At 37.0% G+C, this 26,170-nt stretch overlaps 1 protein-coding gene across 2 annotated transcripts in view; it reads left to right on the top strand.

Moving 5' to 3' along the window:
* The window catches only part of RSRC1 (arginine and serine rich coiled-coil 1), a 175,392-nt gene that overhangs the window by 85,596 nt on the left and 63,626 nt on the right, over positions 1-26,170 (top strand). For both annotated transcript variants that reach the window (XM_082319340.1, XM_082319339.1), the window contains one exon: positions 9,018-9,069. In XM_082319340.1, coding sequence (XP_082175466.1) covers positions 9,018-9,069 — 52 coding nt within the window. The remainder of the gene's footprint in view (positions 1-9,017; positions 9,070-26,170) is intronic.

Genomic DNA, 26,170 nt, shown 5'->3' with positions numbered 1-26,170 from the left:
TTAACATTTTCAGTAATTTTCCCTTTTTAAAAGACCTGGATTTGCTGTTTGTTGGGTTTTTGTTTTGTTTTTTTTAATCTTATTTACAACTCTATATATTTCTGGTGGCTAGTTAATCCATTTTCTGTATACACTTCCAATATAAAGACTACTTTCCTTGCTGTTTCTCAATAATTTTCACTGAAATTAATACATTACGTTTTACGGTCCTTTAAAGGAGCACTTGCTACAGCAATATGCAAAATGATTTGAAAGCTGAATGAAAATCACTGACACGTGTTTGAGCTATACGGGGCTATTTGCCACAGACATTGCTTTCTGCCTTTGATTTTGTTCCAGTAAGCCATTGTTACTTATTTCTCAAATTTTGATTTGGTAATATTCTAAAGTAAGATCCAATTTTTCCTGACCACCTTGTGTATAATGGTTCTCTGAAGATGCTGGGGAGACCAATGTCTCTCTCGGAAGAAAAGCCTAGTTAAGTGGAGTGTATGTAAGAATCTGTGATTAAAGTTAACAAAGCCAAATGCTTTAATGACCATTTATGTCCTGGATGATAGAAGGAAAAGGATTTTCTGAATCCTATGCTTCTTGAGATATGGCACATGTCAAAGTGCCTGTTATGTTTAGGGACAATATAATGTGTTTTCCCCTTTGATCTTAGTTTTGTATGAAAATTCAGTTGGACGAAAAGCATGTAGTCAAAATACTCTTTTGTATTTTAGCAGAAAATTCTAACATTCCATTAAGTTGTTTAGCAGCTTTATAGCTGTGACTTTATAGTTATGCCAACAATTTTGTCTTTCCTCTCTGGGGTCTGAATTTTAATGATTGGGCCATATCATTCCCTTTTGTTATCTTTCCTTCCCAGTTTTGATCAATCAGCAATCTTGGAGGAGCAGGACTGAACAGGTCTATCAGTACAGCTTGGAAAAGTTTTCCAGGCCTTTCTGTCAAGGTACAGCTATTTTTTCCTGGCTATGGCTGGGAGAGCCTTCTTCCATAAACAGATACCGCTTGATTACCTCTTCAGTGTGGTGTCTCTCTTGCTAGTTAAGCTGTGCTTTTCACTTCATCGTTAGTCATATTCTTTCTGTGGCCTTCACGTACATTAAAGGGAAAAATGACTTTTCTGGCTCCTCTTCTGTTTTTTTGGATAATGATTGCCCTTTCCTAGTTAGTATGTTGCTGATGCTGGCTTCTTTTTTTTGTATGGAAGTGCCAAAAGCATCTGGGTGTTTGATGGACAGATAGCGCTATTATTCCACACTTTATATGATTTTTCTCCACTTACAATTCATGTATATCATGCTTTGATAATTGTATAGGTCTGACAACATTTAAGATCAGAATGTTTGTTATGCTCTGCTCTATTTCAATGCTGTAATGGAACATTGTAGTAATTTGCATTAAACCATAGCTAGTTGATGGGAGATCCATAGTAAGTATAAAATTTTTAGGAAATGGAGTATGAACTGTTTCTTGAGCTTAAAATGTTTCCTGTTCCTGTTCAGGCTATTTATCTAATGTAAGAAAATACCAGGGATTTTGCAATAAAAAAAATATTCCTGCTTATTAGTATCTATAGTTGTCTGCTGTGCTTCTTGGAGACTGTAAACAGCCTGACAATTCCTCAGATATTTTTTCCCTTTTCTTTCCCCAATTTCATTTTCCGTAGTAGCAGTGTAAAACTGCTATGTCAAGATAATACAATTTTTGTGTGTTTCATTTTTAGCTGCTGAACACTTTCATACAGCTAGTATATCAGCTGGATAGTAGTAAAAACAAATTCTCCTTTCTCCATTGTATGTAATAGAAAGATAGTTCTGGGTAGGAAGCAAACTGGGAAAAATCTTACTTGTTTGTAAAGTGAGCAGAATCAGTACCCTCTCTTACTGGGTACATTGTCCCAATTTATACATTTCCACAGTTTCTCAAATGTTCAGTTTTTTTGGAACAGGTAGATCTATATTAGGCTGCGGTAGGACCAGTGTCCTGACCTATATCTGAGTGTATTACTGGTTGATTGTATCAGAGAAGAAACACTGAATTAGACATAAATATCATTTTAACATCCAATCATTTAAGCTGATTTATGTCTGAAAATGTAGGGGTTTAATTCAAATAATGCCACATATGCTTATTATGTTTCTGTGTTATTAATTCATATTATGAATTCTTCTCTGGGATTTTTTTTTTCTGTGAAAAAATGTTCCTCTGTCAATTTTGAATTTGCCACCCTCAAATTCCTTCTGTTTGCTCTGGCTCCTGTAAGAAGATGACGATTACAATTTCTCAGTCTCCTTTGGTGGTTTGTTTGTTTGTTTTGTGTTTTTTTTTTTTTTATATTTTATGCTCCTGTGAGGTATTCTCTAGTACAAGTAAGTTCTTTATTTTCACTTTTGTTGGTATTTTTTTTTTTTTTTAATCTCCTAATGAGGAATAAATGACTGAAAAAGAATCCAACTATTCCTATGCTAAACAAACATGTCACATAATCTTTTCCATAATTTGGTCAAACTCCATTTAAAAGATAGCTGGAGTTAGGGTTCTTGGTTGCTTTTTTCCTGTTGAGATAGACTTACTAGAATTGGGATGTATAATATTTCAGGTGAAGGCAGGCCACTGACTTACAGAATATATTAAAATGAAATTATATATCTATCCCCTTTGTTTAATTTTTATCGTTTCTTCCTTGTCTTTTCTCATTCCTGATATACACTGAGGTCTCCTCTTAAGCTGTCCACAATGATGCTAAACTGTTTTTTTCCTGAATTGATACTTGTCTTTGAGAACGCAGTAAGGTAGATGAGAAGTTTTCCCCAATGTGCATTACCCTGTATTTATCAGCATTACATTTTATCCTGTTCTGTGCTGCTATTATCACTTGATCTGGTTAAGCCTGTCAGTCTTCTCTACCCCTAAATACTGTATTTACCTGTAAATGTGATGGAGTGCCATCATTCAACGTCTTTCCCAGATCCCTACTGAAGCTGTAAAACCAGTCTGCATTTTAAAACAGAATAAGTAGAAATTGCTAATACCTGGGAGAAGTGGTCTTTGGTTATTTTGTGTCTTGATTACTTTTTTTATGTAGGACTTTTAACTAAAAAGCTTTTGGCACTTCAATGGAAACATCAGCTTGTCTTTCCAAGCTACTGTATCAGTCTATTTGAGGAGATTGAATAGACTCATGAAATTTGGTTGTTTTTTCAGTGAAGGTGCCATTTAGACAGTATGTTAACATGATCACTTTTCCCTTTGCTCTGAACGGAGCCTTTCGTTTATCTGTATGAACTCCATCCATTTAATAGCTGTCTTTATCCCTGCAAAATGATCCTCCTCTTCATCCCACTAACCACAATGTTGTCTTACGCTTTGCTCCACTGAACACCCGTCTGCTTCTGTAACTTTAGGCCACTGAGCCCCAGACATCCCAACCCAACGTCCTCCCTCGGGCAGTTCTCCGTTGCTCTGCCAGCCCACCGTGGCTGCTGCCTCCTGTCTTTTCCCACCATCCACATGTGTGGCTGCCTTCCACCTGCAATCTAGAGTCTGAAACAATTAAGGACTTGCAGGTAAGAAGTCTGCATTCCCAGGCATTTCCTGAATTGCATGAAGAGCTGATTAGCTTCAATTTTTTTTCTGTACGGTTCCTCTGTTTTTGAGTGAAAAGCAAGCCTGAGAAGAATGTACAAACAGAATGACTTGATAAAGCCTCTAGAAGAGTCGTGGTTGCAGTAAAGCTGGGGAATTTCTCTTCTTATTCTCAGCCTTGCCAACTTTTCTTTTTCTGGAATTCATTGCAAACAACATTTGCTTTAGGTTTCTGACCCACGTTGGAAGTATTCCCAGTAGTTTTGGATAGCTGTCTCTTCAGATAACTAGGAAACTTAGTGTTTTGTTCTTCCTTTTTCTCATTATGCTTTTTCTTAACCTTTTTTTGAGCTCATCAGGCATCAGGAAAGGTTAGATAAATGTCCCCAGGAAACTGATGATAGGCTGGAGTTAAAAGGGGAAGATGGATTTGAGCTTTCAAAATCATATATAGGGTTACTTAATTAGTGTTTAGTTCCTGAGTCCTTTGGGTATTGTTTTGATTTTGTTTTTTAAACTGTAATTTTACTGAATGCATTTACCTCAAGAGAAATTTGAACCTGAGGAAAAGCCTTCTTGCTGAGGAGATCTATATTTGACACACCTACAATTCATATTCTCTTTTCAATTGCAATATGTGGATGTGCTAATATCATCCCCAAAACATGAGCAGGAACATACGATATTGCCACTGTTACAATGACATTTGGCCATGAGTCATCTTCAGGCCAAAACCTGGCCACAAACCTTTTCTTCAGGGGCAGGGGGAGGAGTAACATTAAGACATTTCAACTGATATAAACAAACTAGCTTGCAAAGTTAGATCTACAGCTTCATAGATTTTTAATATAATATAATGCCTGTAGGAGATTCTGGTTTTATCAGTAAGTGGAAAATCTTTTTAAATTACGAACTTGACTATTTTTGTTCAACACATTTGATATCCTACATCCTCTCTGCAAGTAGAACATTGAATTATAATTTCAGGCAGCACGTGTGTCGAAGACAGCTAAGGAATGTCGATCGTGTTTGCTGTGGGAAGCACGGCACTCAGGGGCTGTCACTCATCTCTGAGTAGAGGTGTGGAAGGCTTAAGGACTGCTATTTTTGTCTTTATAAAATGCAAAGATTTGTGTAAAATACATGAAAACTGATCACTATCACACTAAGGTTTGTTAGGCTTTTATAGAGACGTTACAAGAGAGAAAAGTCCTGTAGTTAAATTATACTTAACCGGTATCATCAGTGATCAACAGGAGGAATTGAACATGTCCAGTTTTAGTACAGACAGTAAACATCAGTGACATATTCTATATGAAAATTCCATATTCATAAAAATTAGGTAAGAGTATTGCAACTCAAAACACTGCAGCATCATTAACTGCTTGAATCTTGTGATAGTGTAATGTTTTCCAGTACTGATAAGAGCCACATGCACTACTTAACAATAATCACAGTCATTAGTTCAAATGGAAGTTTGGACTCTCTTTTTAAACTTAATGTTTCTCAAAATTTTTCCTCAATTTTCTGAAGCGTATTTTCACTTTAATATTGTTTTCTCAGTCAAAATTTTTTATCATGCATCACAAGTAGCAGGAAGATTTTAAAAAATAAGATCTAGTAGCTGAATTGAAAGATTTGTTTCTAAGCTATTAATTATTTTGGTAAAATTTAAAAGCTGGGTCCCCCTTGCAGTTGAATATTTTGAAAGCAAAATGTGATATTGATGGCATGTCTGAAGCTGCCTATCAAGCACATCACTTGCTCCCTCTACCTACTAGTACACCTACTTGTGTGTGTGGTTTTTTACACAAAAAGCACCAAATTTAAAGTTATAAGACACTGTTTTTAGTGCAGTTTCATTTAAAAAGCTACTATTTATGAAAGCAGTAGCAATGTAATGCAGTAGACATACTGCAAAGAAATACAAGTTCAGAAAGATGTGCCACATCTTCCTAAAAAAGCTTGCATTAAAAACTGAATAAATATAATCAAAATTTTGCTTGAGATATTGATAACAATTATTAATCACATGGATATTACTGTTTTATGGTATCCTGTAAAATACCATAGTTTTCTAAAGCATAATTTCAGCATTACCAGACACTTTTTGACATACGTACAATTAGTTGTTAGGGGTGCTTGACATGCCTCGTGTCATTTTACAATATGCCTGTTAGGGAATTCCTTTCCTGCTTTTACAGTTAGTGGTCCCCTTCATCAGCTGGTACTATAAATACTCGGTACTATTTTTTTTTTTAACACTGTTTTGAATTCTTTTCCTTCTGTGTTATGCTTAAGACCGTAAGGAAAGTATGAGGGTTTGCTTTGCAACTTGTGCTAGACATCACTCTGCCAATGTTTCCTACACCAATCATTTCACCGTTTTTAAGTTACCTGAGGGCCTTTCTGAATTTTGTCATTTAATGGTCTTCTAAATCAATACTAACCTACAGTAGTTGGTCTTTCTCACACATTGCTAATGGCTTGTTTGGGGATCTAACTGTGATTTTCAGATGAATTCATCTTTGTCCATTTTCTCAGAGCGTTGGCCTCATCCACCAGTTGGACAAATGCTTTCTGGAGCCAAGCTAGTAACCTTTATTTAAGAACCTTTCATCCATTCGTTGTTCAGGGCATATCGATTGATAATAGAAAGGCATCTATACCACGTTCTCCCGTGGGTATACCGATGTCCGTGAAGCAACTGGGTGTCAGTGCTAGGGCTGCGGTCAGGGCAAAGGAGAAGACACCTGCAAAGCAACCGTGTGTGCAGTTTCCAATGGGATATTGCTTAGTAAAAGAAGAATATTAGTCTAGCCTACGTTATACCGACAGGCTACATTCGTACGTACATGAGGTGGGTGGGAAAAGGCATTTTCAGCTGTGTGGAGCATTTCAGAGCAGGGGGAGCGGTTGTGTCAGTATTGATGGAGCTTCACGGTTAGTGCTGGGAGGCGTCACTTGTACTGCTGCTCATTGCTTTCCCTTCTCCTCCATCTGGAGCCTGGTTTAATATTTGCTCTTTCAGGGAATTATTGTTGCTGTGGTGGTGCTAGATGTTGCCACTTTAGGCTTTGAATATGGAAATAACATCAGTGAAACATCTTTCTCTAGTCTGTAGTGCTAAACAGACTGTTCCACAGCCAAAAAGACATCCTTTTATTTGAGAGATCCAGGCATTTTTGTCAAATATCTGACTGGATAACTGCTGTAAGAATAGAAAATTACCTACCTTAACACATCCAGTCCCATAGCATTTGAGACACACTTGAGTCTTACAGAAAAAAGCTGCTTTAGAAATGTGTTGGCTCGTGTTGCTGCCTGCGTTGGGCAGCCCGTAGGAGTCAGTCGTGGCCTGGGAGGATGCTTGTGCAAACTGCTCAGGCTGTGGGAATGCACTGTGGCCCAGACAGGGTGGTGGATCAGTTAAGTTAATCAAACACTTTGTTACAGAATGGACAAAACAGATATAGGACAGTGATTTAATGTACTGTAAGTTGTTACTGGATGCCAGAACCCAACTGATGGGTGGGGTTGCACAGACACTTGGACTGTTCATGTGAAGGTGTGAGCGCAGGTGGTATTTTTACACCAAACACTTTTCCTTCTCTGCTAAATTGTACTGCAATATTTTGCCATACTAAAGTAACCCTGGAGATTTTTTTCTTTTATATCTAAGGTTGTCATAGGAATGGAAAAACCGCAAACCCAAGTATAGCTTTTCTGAAACTTAGTAAGTTGGGCAAGTTTGTTCTGGAAGGAAAGCAGATCCTTTTCTTCCTCTTCTTTCTTTCCTCTAGTGACATATTTAATATGCCAAAGCATATTGTAATAATTAGTTCATTGCAGGAGGAAGAAATTTGAAGATACTTTTGCAACAAGTTTCAAGATTTTTCTTGCTGCCACCAAGTTAGTGGTCAACAATAATGGTAGCATTGATATAGTAGTTACAATAATAAATTTTGCCTGATAATTTTGGGTTTGTGCAAACAGCTAGCAAAATTCTAACCTAAAAAATATTAGACCTCTATACAACTAAAATCTGGATCTTCATTTAAATTTCCTTTTTCAGGAATTAATCTGTGGATTAATGTAACATCTTTCGTATTGCATGCTAATGAAAGGAGCAGCCTGTAAATTCTTGTAGTAGAAATTTAAATGTTCTTTGCCATCAGTTAACCTCTCTTAGTAGGTGTGGAGATAATGTAAAACAAAGGATTGATAAATAAATAAAGAGAAATAAACCCCTAAAAAGCAGAGAATGGTTTTCTCATTAATTAGGAGAAGAATGTGTGTGCTTCTGCACACAGATTTAGAGATAGTCAAACTAGAAACTTTCTAAGCTCTCACTCTCTCAAATTATGACAGGGCATTTTTTAGAATATAAGGCCATTTTATACAGTTTATATTTTATAGTAATACGATCTCAATCATGCTGTAATCTGTGATATCATGCACAATGCAATCTAAGATATCTTTGGTTGAAAGAGATTTTGAGAAAAGCTAACTCTTTTGCCCTACAGAGCATCATCAGTTGGGACATTCATAGCGAAGAGCTTTGCCCGATTACCTTGATCAATATTTGTCTGGCTAATGGGGTGAAACTGGAAGGGTGCAGACTTAGACTGTTATCAGAAAAAATGTTCCAGTAGCAATATCTGCCTAGAAGAGTTTTCAAAGCTGAACAATGACATCAAAAATTTCCATCATGTTTTGGTTTTTAGTACAGAGCAGAAACCTTCCAAACTTTTCAGATGCTTGCAGAAATAATCAACTTCTGAACTCCATGACGAATGTGGTTTGTGTATAAATTTAACTGTGAAAACGTTTGAGTGGCTTCAAAATTAGAGGGATGGCAAGCACATTGGACACAGTAAAACATCACTTGGAATAATTAGCATAGTGGGTACACAGCCAACAATATGTTCCTCAACCCAACAGATGTGAAGAAATACCTTAAGGAGAGGAAAAAATCAAAACAGATAGAAGAGGTGTGGAAAAACTCGCCACATTAATCATATTAAAAACACATTTTGAGCATGCTTGTGTAGGCATATATTTTTGTGTAATGGGGTCACCAAGGAGCCGGGAAGGGTTTGCTGTAGGAGGACTGAGAAAGGAGCTAGAGGTGGGCTTCAGCCTGGCCGTGGCTGTGGGTGCTCAGGTTGGTCAGGGTGCCACAGCGCTACCTGCTTGGGATTGTATTTTCTGTCAATTCTGACAGTTTACATTATAGTTTCTAACTGAAATAAGATAGTGCTTATTTCAGTCTGGAAGTTTCTTTGGATGGCATATAGCACTGAGTCACTCGTGGAGGTGAGAGCTCACCGCTGGGGATGGCGGTGCCGTAGTCGGGAATGTGTGACCTTGCGTGTTGAATGTGTGTTTATGAAGATTTATAAATCCTCTCTTTTCAGACTCCTGCTGAACAGGCCAAAGCTAGATTACAGCTGGTTCTTGAGGCAGCTGGTAAGTGTTGCTATTACAAGTAAAAATTATATTCTTCAAAAATGTATTTAACTTTTGTAATATCAGAAAAATGAAACCGATCAAGATAGTAATTTTATCCTTTTCTGTTTGGCAACTGCTAAGTCTCTTTCTCCATAGCTCACTTCAGTTTCTGGTTAAGATGAAACTGGTGTGCATCATTCTTGGCGCTTAGTAAATTCCTTTAAGGAGATAAAAATAAGTAATTTTTGTTTGCTGTTGGGGAACCAGTGCTCAGACTTCATGTGTTTGTCCTCTTGCTGCTGTTGCTACTGAGACTTTTTTCTGTGCTCTCAAAAAATTGTTTTTGTTTCTTTATTTTTTAGTAATGAACTGAATTAGTGCATGTATATATTTATTTATTTGAAGCGGTAGCAGAAATATGTAGCAAGATTTCCAAAAGGCTCAGATCAAGAGGCTGATCTACACACTAGTTCTCTACAGGGAAAAACATTCCTATTTAGTCTAGCACTAGTAAGAAGGAAAGCAAGATGCGTATCTTTGTAACTATTTTTAATTTTGGAACCTTTAATTTCAATAAAAATTGGAGAAATCCTGTAGTTTCATGGCAGGCCTAAAAGTTTAAGGGAATTCTTGTCCTATTGTACCAAAGATGAGAAGATCATTCCTTTTATCCTGCCTTTTTTGCAAATGTTGTACCTAAGTCCACATTAAAGCTCAGAGATGTACATCTTCCCAAATGGACAGGAGTTCCACTTCTTTGGTTTGTTTTTGTTTTGTTTTTTCCTAATCCAACAGTGTTCAGTACACAGCTTTGACATGCACTTTTCAGGTTTTCCCCAGTGGAAGTTGCTGTGGGTTTGTCCTGTGGTGTAACTTAGACCGAGGTCCGTTTTGCTCCTTGCCACGTTGTAGGTCACATGCCTTCCCGGTGGCGTGATGTGGCAGGACACCTCGCTCTTCACTGGGTTTGATGCAGTGGTTTTTGTCCTCTCTTTACCCAGTCTCCAAATGGTTATTTAGAAGAGCTGCATAGGTTTTGATGCACTTATACTACGTGTGTGAAAACATGACCCAAGAACCTTACACTGTGGTGGGATTGTGGTAATGATAATAAATTTGTAAATGAATAATGATACTTAGATATAACATACTGGATGTTCTTTAGGTACTTTCATTTGTCTTTACATTATTAAAATAACAATGCTCCAAAGTGGTAGTCTATGTTAAGGTTTGTAATCCTAATTAATTTCTATATCTTATTTTAATTTTGCCATTAAAAATTTGTCAGTTTGTCAGGCAAAAAGGCAAATTTTTAGTATTTCATATGCATTGTAATAAATACATATTTGTCTTTAGTTAAGCTTTCATCTCTCATACATGTATTTTTAACCTATAAATAGCAATTTCCAAGAAATACCATTTTTTATTTTTTCCCCTTATGGAAACTTTCTGTTTTAAGGAATACCCATCTTCTCACATTACTGACTTTTCTTTTTTTTTTTTTTTTTTTTTTCCAAAAATGCATCTAGCCTTTTGTATTGTATAGCTTCAAATGCATTCATTGTTCTCCATAACTTTTAATAAATCTTTGAAGCATATAATTATAAAATAGATGTGACAGCACTGACCTAAAAAAGCACAATTTGTGTATACTGCTCACATCTATCACACCTCATTTTTTAATTTAACACCTGGGAAATGTATAAAAGATACCTATGGGTTGTATATCATCATGACCTGGGTCCCAGAAATTTCTAAAAACATATAAAAGGTCTGTGACATTGTTAAATTTAAATATTCACAATTGAAGTCTGAAACTTAGATTGAAGCTGCAAGCTGTTCATAAATAACTCGAGAGAGTTAATCTCTTTGTTTCTCTTACCATCGGAAATACAGAAAGAAGTTCTTTCCTGGCTTTATTTAAGTGTTGGTAAGCTCAGGCATTTATGAGATCATTCCCCCACTTTCTTCCCCCAGTCCTATATTCAATCAATTAAATTGAATTTTTATTAAATTGGTGTGAGAGGAATGTTGGAAATGTTAATAATGTTGTTTCAGTATCTTTTTCTGTGTTTACTCACTGCAAAATGAGCACTTTTTCACCTTTAAGTTTAAAAAAATGAAAAGAAATCTTTGTTAGACTGTTGCTGAGCAGCTTTTCAAGGAGTTCACGATCAACAGGTTAATTGTTCCTGTTGTAGCATGATGTTGTATGACTTAATTGAATGTAATGTAAATTTAAATCTGTACTTTAGTAATGATGAACAAAGCTGCTGTTTGCGTATGTAGTGCGCAACAGAGGATCCATCCCAAACTTGTGAATTAACTTGTAGAATATCTGGCTGTACACGTTATAGGAATTGCTCCAGTCCCACCAAGTGGGGAAAAATGCTGTGCTTTATTCAAAATGTATTATCTACATTTTAATGGTTGGTAATGACACTGTACTCCTCTATGGGTTGGGCAAACAAAACAGTCTTACCTTCTGCAACCACTCAAAGTTACTGACGAGTGTCGGAGAGGCGTATGGGAAGGTCCCTTCCTTGTTCGTCTCTATCGACATGCTATTACGCTGGCATTTCCATTCCCCTTTCCCTGCCATTTTCATGCCATTAATATCCCATCTCCCAAGATAATACAGCATTTTCTTATATTGTCTAGATTCAAATATATTTCTTCATTTCATTCTGAAGATTTTCATATCTTACTGTACTTTGAAAGAATTAACCTAGAGAAAATTCACTTTGCTTACTTAGCAAATTTTTTTGTTCTTAATATGCTGGAAATGCCTTTGGATAAACATAACACAAATATAGCAAACAGTACCTAACTCTGTAAGGGGACAACATATATTAAATGTTAATGTGCATTAACTGAAGCTAGTTTGTCTACAAAATACCAGTGTTTGCTGTAAGAGCAGTCTGACTTTAAATTCAAGCTAATGGTGGGTTTTGAAGTTTGCTTACAGCCTTTCTCAGCAATACATTTATCTAATACTTGACTTTAGAATTTGCTATCCACCATAACATCATGATGTTTCAAATTTAATTTCTTTATTTTACTGTCTAAATTTCCCTGTTGTTCAGCCCCTTCAAAAGGTCTAACTTCCAATGCATCCTTTGTCAGTGCTGCTACTGTAGATTAAAGCAGTGTATTGAAAAAGGGAAGAGAGACTGGGATGTGAGTTGGTCATGTACGTGTGGAAAAATTGAACGTGTGTGCTCTTGGATGTTATTTTGAGAAAAGAAATTGCCTGTAAGTAATGATACAACTTTGCAACGTGTCCCTGCTGAACTGGAGAAGTTAGTTTTTATCACATTTGTCTGTGCTGGAAATATTAGAATGTAGCTTTAGTGACTTACATGGACTAATTAAACACAGATAAGGAGCGGTGGCAGGTAACTGCCATGGGCTGGCTCTGTGCTGGGAATCCTGCCCCACCTCCAGCCTGTGTGTGGACACGAAGAGTCGTGCCGCCCGAGCTTGTTCAGGAGCAATTCTTTATCACTGGTTACTGTCTCATATGAAACAGTACCTGGAACATATATAGAATTGAGGAAAAACTGTTTTGATGTCAGGGTTTAAGTTCAGGTGCTTTCTTCAAATTGGGCACAGTAACAAATATATATTTGTATGCAATACACATGCATATTTTTTAAGAGACTGCATTTGGGCTGTTGCTTTGTCAGAGAGCAGAATGTCTGAAGATATTTTGTTCAAATTTAAAAGCAGGAATTCCTAGCCTTTCTCCAGGCATAGGAAACGTCAGTCCAAGAGTTGGTTGCGCTCTGTTCATGTGCGTTAGGCTAGTAAAACAGCTAACCCTGCTTTCATGCCAAGTACTGCAGACAACGGCATTAGCTACAGACAAGAGGCACTTTATAAGGGGTGTGATTTCCAAAAGAATTTAGGTACAAAAAGGTTTAGATAGTCCTTGTTTTGTTTTATTCTTCTTCTGGTGTTTCAGTGAAGTATTTACACATTAGAGTTGTCTTCTCAATCTGAAGATGTTTGTGTGTGTAATTTTTTGCTTCGCATCAGCCTATTGACATGGAAATTACGTGGCTTTATCCCTGTGGCTTTTTAAGCAAGAGAAAGTGGTGTATTGAAATACACTGGTAATGTTACGGATTTACAGAATATAGGTTTTCAAAGTGCTTTCAGTATGTCAGCTTTTCCAAGTCCTGTTCTAGTACAACGGCCATAGTTTAAAGAAGTTAACTATATGTTATTGTGTTCCCTTCGCTCTTCACTGCTTTCTTCATCACCAGAGATGCTTGATTTGAGGGAAGGTAGGTCCAATGGCCAACTGATCAGATGCATCCTCGGCAGGAATTGTAGATGTTTAGTATCTTGGGAAAATCTGCTTTTAGAATCTAACTTAGATATTAATTTAGGAAAAAACAACCGATTTCTCTGAAAGCCAAAAGACAGCAAATAGTAAGCCAGACTCTTTTTAATTGGATTTTTTTTTTTCTGGTGTGTTTTTTGCGATGGGAATTGTGACTTCTGGTCTCTCATTGTGGGAGAGCTGGTAAAATAAAGTGTGTTCATCTGTGTTTGTGAGGGGAGGAGGGGAAGATGGCCATTTTTATATGCAGGTGATATAGTACTGTCAAGAAGTTCTGTCGCAAGTCCTTTCTTCATGCTGGCTTTGCTATGCACTTGGTTAGAGAATTTTGTTCTTTGTTGGTGTAGATTAATGTCAGTACCTTTTTCTCATTAAGCAGGGCGATACTTGAAGATACAGAAGCATTCCACTTTAATTTTTAAGGCAACTGATTTTTTTATTTATAAAAACTGTCATTCAGTAGAATTTGTTGGTCTCAGCTATAAATTTATATTTGCGCAACTTTATTTACTTACCCTTCTTAATACTGAGATACCAGAAAGCCTTTTTAGCATCCTCTAACAATATCGCAGCAACTTGCCATGTTTGAGCAGATGTTAAGCAGGCAATAGTTGAATGTTAATTTTGAGAGGGTGGTATGTTTAAGCCTATCTGAAGTATGTTGCATGTGGGCCTTCCAGACTTAGCTACAATGCTTTGTCTCTTGGGAGAATTTTAAAGCTAAACCTCTTTCTTTTTGTCACTCTATATGGACTCTCTCAAGTCAGTATAAAGCAGATCATCCCTAGGCTAAAGCTCTTCAGCTTTTGTTATTGGGCTCTGTAGACCTGTAATTAGGCCTCCTGGCAGGCCTTGCAGGCCAGTTAATGGTCATATGGAGTTTCTATGAGGCAGACTGGCTTTGTATAAATCCTTCGTAGGGATACGTTTATGGGTCACTTCCTACCAGGACCGGGCTTTGTGCCGCTGCCCCACGGGCTGACAGGGAGCAGGTTCCCTTGACCATCGACAGCTCAGTTTGCGGCGCACAATCTACCCGGCTAATCCCCAGTGTAAACAGAGGATTTAGCTGAGCTTCTGTCACTTACAGTTGCCAAACCACTTGGGTGTCTGTGATTTCTTTCCCAGACTTCATTACCGAGAGACAGAGAAGCACAGAAGATTTGAACTGGGGTTTTGTGTTAAACGTTTGCTTGCTCGTATCGCTAATTTTAAGGAAAAAGTTTGCCCTGCTTCAAATCTTGCCTTGCTAAAACCCATAAGCTTAACAGAAAACATCAAAACTTTAAAGCTGGTTAATTTGTGCTGTAAATTATTGTATGGCACCCGTGTTTTCTCATAAAGATTAAAATATGGATGAATATTCCAAAATGTAAATGTACTGTTATGAAATAGCATGTGGACGTTTCAAGCTATCAATGTTGTTGGCTTTGCCAAAGTAGTCTGAAAGTTTTTCTATGGTGATAAGCAGAAATTTCTTACTCTCCATATAAAGACGATGACAAAAGGCAATTGATCTGGATTTTCAAAGGTCTAGCGTTGAAATAAGTGACTGATCTATTTTTGGAATCTGCATTTCAATCTATTGCTGAAAGAGCATTCAAGAATAGAGCATTTTTGTGCAAAGGATTCTTGACAGAGTTTATTTAAAGGAAACTTCAGAACTGAGAGACTAATATGACATTAGCAATATGCAGTAAAAATTGATGAATACAAATCATAAGCATTTAACATTTATCAGATCTGTTTGGCAGCAATTCCGAATACTGGATATTTAACTCATTATCTTTGAATTATACTATCAGATTGCTCCCTTTAATTTTGTACCATGCATCTTTATCGCATTTTACATATTCCTTAAAGAGAAAATCATTGAATATAACGAGTATTTTGGTCTTAGCTGTTGTAAAAATGCAATACGTATTGCATTTTTTTTAAATCTACCCATTATAACACATGTTATTGGGGAGAAAAATCCGAATTTGCACTCAGTGCCTGATAAATAAATAGTCAAATATTCTCTACTTTCTGGTATCAAAACGGCTCATAACAGATGTGGCTGAAAGGACCACATACGTAGACTGTATGATTTTAGTCTGGTGGAACTAATAGGATCACTTGCTACTTTATAGATTCTTGCTTTTCTTTTACTTTAATAAAAACTGTTTAGTTAATAGGATGGCCTCTATTTTGCTCTTTTCTAGCTATGCAAAGTAGTAAGGCAGGCAGGTGGTAACAAGTATGAAAAATTTCCTTTTATTGGCGCTTATTTTTAAATGCCAAATTTATAAAATGTTTAAGGATTTCTCATTTTGATTATGATTTTCTTACTTTTGTTTTTGCTATTTGTGTTCTTTCCATTGAAAACTAGATGGCCTTAGTTTGAATTTCTAATTATGCAAACAATTTTAGAAGGATGGATAACCTGTTGGTATATATGCACAAAGGATGAAATAACACATGCAGTATTTTACTTGTTTCATGGAAATTTAAAATAGCTTTTAAAGTAATGCTTTCCTCAGAAATTGCAAGAATTTGAACTTATAACAAGCTTAAAAGTTGCTGAATATTAAAAAAGAGATTAATATAATTACTATGTCGTATGCTCAGTCTGATTTAATATAAATTTTTTATATTATCGATTTCAAACGGTTGTTTTGAGTAGTGTCTATTGACACTTTGGATAATTGAATTTTACTTGTATTTATATAAAAATATCCATTCTGTGAGCAAAGGTGTCTTATCAACCTTTTCTCTATATGACAAACATGGATGTAGGCGCTACAAATGTTTTTAAAGGTGTTTCATGCAGCATTTCTTGAACCCCAAGCTAAGGAGAATTTGAATGAATAAGAATCTGTTCCTAATCAAAACACCACCAAACGAGCAGGACCTGGGTAGGTGTGCGTGGGCACGGGCAAGGGCGATGTCTGAGCACCCCTCCTGAAGCAGCGGCTCCCGGGGGGCCGGGCACCGACGCTGCAGGGCATCCTCCCGGGACTCCAGCATGAGGGAAGCCACAGGGACCTGGACAGGGGACGTGAAGAGCTGCATCAAATTGCTGTAGCTTTTAAATAGCTTGTCCCCATCCCATCGCAGGCCACTTGGTCACTTTTGCTGCTTCCAGCGACCATTTGTAGTTGACAGCCTCCTGCTCCCATACTCCGAGAGGGCTTTCAGGCACAGGATCAGGAGCCTGGGTTTTGTTATACCACAAGCCACAATATAGTGTGTAGCAATTACTGAAGATTAAATTTTTATCATGCTCTTTTATGGAGGACAAGCTATTAAAACATTAAAGAAAAAAAAAAGTGGATTAAAAGAAATTTTAGGTTGGTATTCATGAAGCTCACTTTGCAAGGTTGTCCTGAGGAGACTGGAAATATTTTCATGTTTTCAGAAATAAATCTTAGGGGAAACTGTCATTCCCATTGCTGCTGTGGTTTCAAAACTAGAAGCATTAATTGCTAGTAGCCCCAAGAAACTGCCATTTGTGGTTTTTCTTCCTTAATGCCTTTCTCATTTCAATACTCTGTGTTATCTCTTCACTTTATGGCTGAGATTTGGTCAGGAATAGAAAGTTTTGCTGTTTTGCCTCTCTGTATTCCCCATGTGAGCAAGTGATACAGATAACTTGAGAATGAGACTGGAAACCTGAGAGGGAAATGAAGAGGAAGGTGGGTGGAGGAACGATAAAACAATTGTTCTGAAAATGTACGTGTGAGGCATAGCTATCGCAATACACCTTCGATGATAGTTGTGGTTTTTTTTTTTTTTTAAATCCTAAGATAATTATTTATTTATTTGCACATGTTAAACAGCTTTAATAATTGACTGGTAGGAGGATGGTCAACTACAGGTGCAGGTGTAGTGTTTGGCTCTGATCAAGATTTGGGCTGTCTGTAGTGACTACCAGTTTGGTTAAATGTGGTTTGTACTAAACAGAGAGGTTTTTCATCATTGGTTTATATAGGAAATAAATAAATGCGTGAAACAGTAGCATCTTGCATTTGCAAATTGCAAAAAATGAACGCAATGAGATAGGTTCCCCCATCTGCAGCCTTTCTAATCGATGTGCAGACATACATGGTGATCCTTTCATGCAACCAATTAGGATGCAAAGAGATAACAATCGAGTTTCTTGGACTGCTACTTTTACGACTACTCTTGAATGACTGAGTAAGAACAGCGAATTGCTTTTATCCAGCTGTATCTGACCTGGGTGATATTTTCTCCCACTGCTCTGAAAGAGAGTCTGAACATGGTGTTTATTGGGACCCAAAGTCTGTGTTCAGCTGGTTCCAATTTGAATTCTGTTCATCAGCCTAATGCCTTGTTTTGTCTGTGTTGCTCCATTAACCCCCAAAGTGAAACTGAAGTCCTGCCAGAAGATCAAGCAGAAACTTAAGGAAGAACTTAACACAGGAAGCTCATAGGGCATTTTATTCTTCTTCAGTGAATATGTCTTTCCAGCAGTTTGATTTACAGTGAATTATTTCCATTCTTTTCTGGAGTTCCTAAAAATAGCTGATACCACGGAATTCCTTTGGAGATTGCTCAACAACAACAACAAAAATGTTATCAGCTTGTTGTTATAGTCACGAATTATTGCTTGAAAGTGTTTATTAACACCATCTTAAATCCAACCTGTCATAGGCAGACAAGAACCTTGATTTCTTTTGCATCCAGATTTTGGAGAGGGCATCAAGTGCTTAAGGCAATCCAGAAGTCTTCTGAGTATCTTTTTATTCTCTTCCTTCTATAGGATCACTGTACATAAAACTGCGGTTTCATCCACTAAAATAAATCAAAAAAATTCTGCATCTTTTCCCAATAATTTTGTATGCTCATTAGTATGTTTACATACCTCAATTTCCCATTCACAGACTTTTCTACTCAGCCTCATCCTAGGTTTTTTAAGCTTTGTACTAGCAAGATCACAACAGATTCAGGTGTTCTTTAGTAAAGAAAATGTTCGTGATTTTTTCCTTGTATTCCAGGAGTCTAGACATGAATAGAATATTTAATTTTCAAGAATATGATTTGCATCGTATATAGACTAATGAAAAACTAGTTTGAATAAAATGATGAATGGTCCTGGTCTCTATTTTGGTAAGTAAGCTTTATGGTTATTTCTTAACAAAACATTTGATGTCTGAAGGATTCAAGAAGAGATGTCGCTGTACGAAGAGGAAGCCTGGTGGTTCTTTCAGTGTCTACAAAACTGCAAACCTGGGTGGGAATTTTGATCTGTCGTGAGTCTGCGAGGTTTGTTATTGTTCCCTACCTCAGTTCTTTCAAAGGTAGATAAACTGGAATGACGCTTGTGAAATGTCCCAAATCACGATGGGTACAAGTTACTCCCAGGGAGATTCCGATTGGACACGACAAGTAAATTGTTCACAATGAGAACAGTCAATCATTGGAATAATCTCCCCAGGGAAGTGGTTGACTCCGCTATGCTGAACACGTTTAAGACTCAGCTGGACATGGTGCTGGGCCATCTCGTCTAGACTGTGCAAATTCCTGCCTAGAAAGGTTGGACCAGATGATCCTTGAGGTCCCTTCCAACCTGGTATTCTATGATCCAAGTAGGCTGTGCAGTCCGCTTCTCTGCTGCCATCTGACGTACTGAATACTCTTGTCTTTCTTGTGTTGTGGAGTAAAAGGTTGTGTAGCTTTCCGTAGCTCCAGAAAAGGGTAATCTTTTCTGGACTTCAGGGTTCTCAGTGGGCTCATCCTTTCCATAGGGATCTGAACATTTATTCTTCCATCTATAATCCTGTACCCATACTCTACAGATTAGTTCACAGCTCTTGATTGGTGAAATGTTTAATTTTTTTTGTTTTCATCTGCTCAGTTCTGCTCAGACCCTGTCACTGTGGCAGATGCACATCATCAGTTTAGAGTGATTTCTCAAAAGTTTTCATAGTATATCCTTCTGCTGTAGGTACATGTTTGAAGATGGGAGATTTTATCCTATTCGTGAAAATTAGCTAATTTAGGAAAGCCATCTAATTATGGAGTTAGTGAACCCAGTTTCTAGGTCAACTGCTGATTCCTACTCAGCAGATTTCTGTGTCAAAAACCATTTAGTTGATGACATTGGTAGAAACAGCACTTTCAAACAAACTCTGAGCAATATAAGAATTAAATGATTAAAAAAAAAATCAATAAAATGTATATTGGAATAAATTTATGGTAGCTAATTTTTATATTGTGTGTTTTATGATAGCTGCAGGTATTTTAAGACTGAATTTCAGAAAGATGCAGAAAGTATTTGAACTCACCTGGATGGTCTACACCAATGAGTTTCATAACCATGCACAAGTGCTTCTTATACAACTGGATGTTAAATACATTTCTTCATACATTACTTGCTCCTAATTTGTTGGCAAAGATACATAATCTCATTAGAGTACTAAAAAAATACTACTTTCTGCATGCAAAGCGACAACTATATAAAAAAAAAGAGTCATTACTCCAAGTAATTACTTTTTTAACATATTAATGGTCTTGTCCTTACAGAGTATGTGATTTTGAAGTGCAGCTGTTTGGTGTCATTGGTGAGCAAAGTAAACACTTGATTAATAATAATAATAAACTTCATTTTCATGATTGCTGAAAAAATATGGACTTCTAATTAAACAAATTAGAGAATAAAATGTGTTTGAAACAAAATAATTCACTTTTGCAATGTATAATACCATTGTATTGGTGTCTAAAAGCTGTTCACTTCATGAACCTCCTTTAGGTTCTTAGAAGAGATTAAAAAAATGCTTTGAACCATTTTTGTAGAATGTATACTTTTTCTAGTTTAAGAAGCCAATGAGTAGCTGCTAATTTAGGGATGTCATAATGTAAAACAGAGCCTATAAGTAAACTTTACAGTTACTTTATTAGTTAATGAACATTTATTGCCTTTAGAAATAATTCTAAAGCTTTTAGAATTTCTATTTTTTGTTAGATTCTTATCTGAGACCTTTTTTTTTGTGCTACTGAGAAACAAAAGTATCTCAAGCTTACATTATAACTAACGGGGTTTCAGTAATGTTGTAGCATATGGTATACATGATTTTGATGCAAATATGTGTGCTAATTATGTGCAGATGAATCTTTCAGTCCTGCTATTGATCTTAAGTCAAAGACAATTTTTCAGTTAGCTTAAGTTTTATATCAATTCATATTTAGCAACTTTGCCCAGTAATTTAATTATACACTGTTTTGACTGCAGAAACCATATGTGGTTGTGTGGCTAGTTTCTGTTTAAGCATGCCTTTTGGGAAATGTTATGTCTTAATATTGATAGCAAAATATTTATTTCTCATCTTTTACCCAATCTGTCACGCCATCTTCTCTGTATAGGTGCCTGCTTTGGTATGTGGTCATTAAAGTATTAGCCAGAATGTGTGCCCCTAAGATATGTTATGACAGTATACCCTGTAAATCTTTGGATGTTTACCACCCTTCAGTTTAGATTTTCTACAAGTGAAACTGGAGAGCGTTTGGCTGGATTTTATAGCATGCATGCCCAGAAAAGGGCTTTAAAGTGCTCGATCTGCTCAGCACACTGGCTCTGGCTGGTGGGCACGAATTGCATGTTTAAATGTTTAGGGCCTCTCCGTCTAATTTCCAGATGTGAAGTGTGCCAGAATCTCTCACTCAGCTTGCTGAAAGGAGAAATAAGTGAAAAAGACATAAAATGGCCTTGCTCCTTCTCACTGTCATGACGGTGCGTCCTGCAAGTTTCCCACTGTGGAGGTAATTATAGGAGGCCTTGCTCATGCTCCAGCTGGTAGGCATTTCCAAGGCACTTATAATTTAATAGATAAATACTCCCTATCTATCAGTGGATTTCAGATCACAGTGCCCTTTTGAGGTAGAGCAACTGTTTCGGGGAGGTTCACTGACTTACCAACAGTGACGGGTAGTCTGTGACAGAGCAGGAACAAAGCCTATGTCCCAGAACTTGGTCTCATGGGTGACCATGTCATCCTCATTTCCTCCTTAGCTCCAGACTGAGATTAGAAGTTGTAATTAGTGCCCTATCTCCTGTTATTTTTTCACCTGGGAGAGAACTTCAGGATTGTCCAGAAATACACATTGCTATGCGTGAAGCAAACGTACCTGAACTGCAGATACAGAATTAATTATCATTATAGTATTTAAGTATATACTCATAGAAAAAGGCAGACTTTTAATCAAAGATGAATATTTCTGTTTGTCAGTGCTACTGCACAAAATGCCCTAAGTTTAGGAGCCAGTTATTGATGGAGTTAATATTGATGCTGTACAGCACAGCCCGTTCTGTCTCAGAATCCCAGTTGAAACGAAATGCCTTTACATCCAACGGTCTTGCTTTAAGCAAACGGTCTGCCTGTCAGCTAAACCTCCTGGGTACTTCTGTGAGTTTGTCTTTAGAGGGTTTAGACAACTTGTTTGGTTTGCACGGAGCAGAGGAACCCAAAGGTGTCTCTGCCGAGAGACGGTCTTTCGGTTGTAGGATGTCATCGGAGGAAATCCTTCTTCTGTGCTGCTCCTAGGTGGCTGTAAGGTACAGTTAGAAGTGGTGCTGGAAAGCTTGTGTGCTTGCAAGGGTCTGCACACTGTGGTTCAAACTCGGACACAAGCGCAGCCCTAAGGGTCTGGGGACTGGTCTGAGCTGGGGCATTGGTCCTGCGACAGCTTGGGACCAGAAGGCAGCTGGGGCAGCAAGCTGGCTCGCCCAGGTGGCGTTGGGCAGGAGGAGCAAGCTGAGATCTGGTCATTGCGTGCGTGGCTGAAGTCGGTGGGCAGCGGGCAGCTCAGCTCGAGCGTGGTGTCTTTAAGGATGTCGGTGGCGGCTCCTCCTGAATGAAGCCCCAGTTCTTGCAAACAAACTTTGAAAAACCTCTTTTGTGCAGTAACAAAGTGCAGAATTATTCCTGAACACTAATGGTGTGCAGAAACACAGGCGGGTTTAAAAGTCTTACAGCCTGGAAAAGACAGCAGGAATTTGTGAATCTTGGTATATGCAGGTCCGCGGGCCTTTTTTCCTCTTAGTTCACCGTCATTTCTGCTAAGCTTACTTGCCTACTTGTTGAAGATGTTAAATTGCATCGTTTTTGTGAAATATTTCACAGCAAGCGGAAATCAAAACCTGTCATTTTTGTGCTTTTCACTTTCATCCTGTCAGGAAAACCTGAAATACAAGCACGTTGCTCTGAATTCAGAGTACGGTCGTCCAGCATCTGAAGGTCTTGTTTCATGCCTACATGATCTTCTTGTAAATCATATATATTAATTTTTTCACTTGAACCAAGACTAGTATTTAATGTGGGTAATAAAATTCTTGTTTTACAGTTATTGAAGGAATATTTATCACAACTTTATTAAATGAGGAGAACTAAGTGTGCCATTTTCTCCAAGTGGTTTCGTTTGCTCATGTTTTCTTTGTTGACCCAAATGAATGAAATTAGAACAAACAATCTCTGAGTCATTTGTAATCAAGAGCTGATTAATGGAGTTTGGTTTCATAGCCATTATTCATTCAAGAACACCTGATATCTTTCCCATAAACAAATTGTGTTTGTCCAAATTAAGAAATTAAATGAAGCATTTGATGAGTTTATGATTGACCCTTCTAACTCTGAGCCCATTAGTCAATGTCGTTATCATACAAAACTGTTTGACTAATGTGCTGTCTGAAGAAGCATGTGGATTTATTATGATTTCTGATTAATGCATGCTGCAAGCCAAACTACTAGATTGTAATAATTTTTTGATTTTCATTTTAGCAGTCGCTGAAGATTTTCATCTGTGATGAAATGCATTTGTGTCCCATTAGATTTAGAGATGATTATGAGGTGTCGACTGAATAAATCTTAAAATACAGTAGTGGATGTTTTGCAGAGACTTTGTTTTTTCCCAGCAGTGCAGTTGTGTTAGGCTTTTTATAAGGATGACCACCTATCATTTAATAGGAGCTTCTGTGTTAAGAGGAGTTCTCATACTTATGAGACTACCAGTAAGAATTTCTATTAAAATAGGCATTATTGTTTTTCTTTTTATTGTTCATACTTTTTTGGTTTATGAAATTTTAATATCTGTATTTTTTTAAAAAAAATGTACCGAGGGTATTAGGTTACTTTGGTTATTTTGAAAGGATTTTATATGACAATATTTTCTGTGTATAATAATGCCTTGAAAAGCAGACTTTAAACTTCTGTAATAATATGGCTTTATCTTTTAAAATGCTATAAATACTATTAGTTTGAGAGGTTTTTTTCCAGTTTTAGCTATCTAAAAGGACTTTTTTTTTTTAATTTGCTCTTTAAAACGTAATTAATTATGTGCTCTGTACAAAAGGGTAGAACAAGTATTCACTTAATTCCTTGGAAAACAGATATCTTCAACAATCCATGCTTTCTCAGTATTTTGAGAAACTTTTTTTTTTTTAAATGTGGGACATTATGAAAATGCAGTCTTTGGAGACAAAATTGTTTCCTCGCCAAGACAATTTCTTTTTTTTCTGAAATGTAAAAAGCATACATGTTGTATGTCTAACTTAAATGGTAATTCTCTTTCTGGTTCGTTTGGATGTTTGCAGCACAGCCAGGAACGTTATCTGGTGTTTCACTTCTTTGTTTCTAGGCCACCGTTCCATATTGCTTCATTTTGGGGGGAGGAAGCCGTACTCTGTGATCTTCACAATTCACGGCTAACACTACTGGCATTCATTGCATGCTGCTACCTGTAGACATGAGAACCTATTTACGTTTTAATTTTAAATGGAAAAGCATGCAAATGTACTTGGAGAAAAAAATATAAAGATGTGTCAGAGGTGTGGAGAAAAGAAAAAAAATGGGCATAAAGATTGTTTTTGCAGAAGAAATAATATGTCTCTTTCTTTAGACAAATGGAGTTGCTTCCATACATGCCAAATCAGGCAGTAATATGCCTAATCATACCAAATTGATAATAGGAGTTAGAACCAGAATAAACTTAGAACAGGGTGGGAGGGTTGCTGTGGTAGGATATTGTCCATCCTGGCAATGAAACGCACTTTTACCCTCTAACAGCACCCTAGTTAACTCATTCAAAAGAATTGTTTCGAAGACTGAATACAGCTCCAGTCTCTCAGCTACTTCAAGTAGTATATTACATGTATTAATAATTTTATCTAAAGACAAATGAGTATTTTCCCTTTGAAAAAAATTACCTGCTAGCTAGAAGTCTCGCATGGTCTACTCTGAGAGCTTTGCATAATAACAATTGAAGAGTGCATTCAGAGAGTTTATTCAAAAAAAAATCTCCCAAATACGTGATGAATAAACTTACACTAACTGCCTAGAGCTATATTTGCCTGTAGCATTTAAAACTCCTAATTCCTTGTCTGGTGTTTAGCTGTGTAGGGAGACCTGAACAAGCACCGGCAATCTTCTTTTGATCCTAAACCAAAGAGTGTGAAAGGGAGACAGAGACTGAGATGTGAGTTAAAACATCACCCTGCATGCTTTTTAAGAACAGTTAAATGATAAAATGGTAGAGACAGTGTTTATTATTTACTTGACGAGTATTGGCAGATATAAACCATATATATATATATATATGTATATGCCCACAGAGATATATATGTATTTCTCTAGCCTTCTTTTTTAAAATGAAAACCTAGACTTCCATTTAACGCTCTTCCAAATGTGAATCAATATGCAAAAGCAAGGAGAGTTCATACTGAATTAAATTTGCAGACAACGATTTCAGCCATGTTGCCACAAGCTTATTAAAGAACTGCACTGTGATACATGGGAAAGGGCAAAATGGTATCTTTAATGAAAGGTGAGAGTAGTAAAAACTTGTGTCCTTTGCCATATCACTTGTATTGATTATCCTAGCAAGAAAAAAAAAAAGTATTTCAAAACACAACTAATGTGAACAATCAAGTTATATGCTTTTATGTCAGATTCTCCTTTTAATTTCCTTTCTGTTGCTCTTCTCTATGGCTACAGTGTAATTTATTATTTAAGGTTTCTGGGCAGGCTTCTTTGTTTAAGCCATCATGTATCCCTTATGTTGTTAAAATACCCAATGAAACAATTTAATCGGAGTATTGTCTTAAAGGTTTTGAACGTTTTATGCTGTTGATCTTAAGCCCTTGGAGAGTCTTCTCTGAAAAATGTTAATGATTTTATAATGGTAAGCCTCTTTGAGCAAGATGAAATTGAGATTCCGTTGCTACCAACTCAAGGCAAGAAAACATGAAGGGAAGACTCCATCATGCGTTTCTCAGTTCTTTATGAAACAAGGGTTATTCACATTTACATTGTAAAAGAACAAGTATTTGAAACCCTGAACTGGTCCTGCGTGAGCTGAGCAGCCGGGTGCAGAGCTCCATAGGAATGGAGCTGTGTTCAGGCTGAGGGTTGTTAACTATAGTCAGCGGAGATTAAATAAAGTGTCAGTTATGTTGTTATGTATTTATACAACACTGGAGCAGAGGGGGAAGGGAGCGATGTCTATATTTGCTTATGTTATCAAGGTTTTTAATAGAAAGAACTTGCCCTGAAACTGATAATAGTTGAACCTATGCCTAGTAGCTTATTTCATTGAAAATGCAGTGCTATAAATAGTATTCTTAGCAGTGTTTCTGTTAATTAGTGTGTCAATATGAAAATATGAACTATGAGCTGTTGCTTTTTGGAAGTACGCAGCAAAATTTCACTCCTCGAAATTGGTTGTGCTCTTCTCACTCGCGTTGACATACCCATCTGCAACTCTGGTCTTGGCTCC

This window comes from Platalea leucorodia, assembly GCF_965183815.1.
Source record: "Platalea leucorodia genome assembly, chromosome: 8".
NCBI classification, from domain to species: Eukaryota; Metazoa; Chordata; class Aves; order Pelecaniformes; family Threskiornithidae; genus Platalea; species Platalea leucorodia.
The sequence above is the reverse complement of the archived record's forward strand: the minus strand, read 5'-3'. Positions and strand labels throughout refer to the sequence as shown.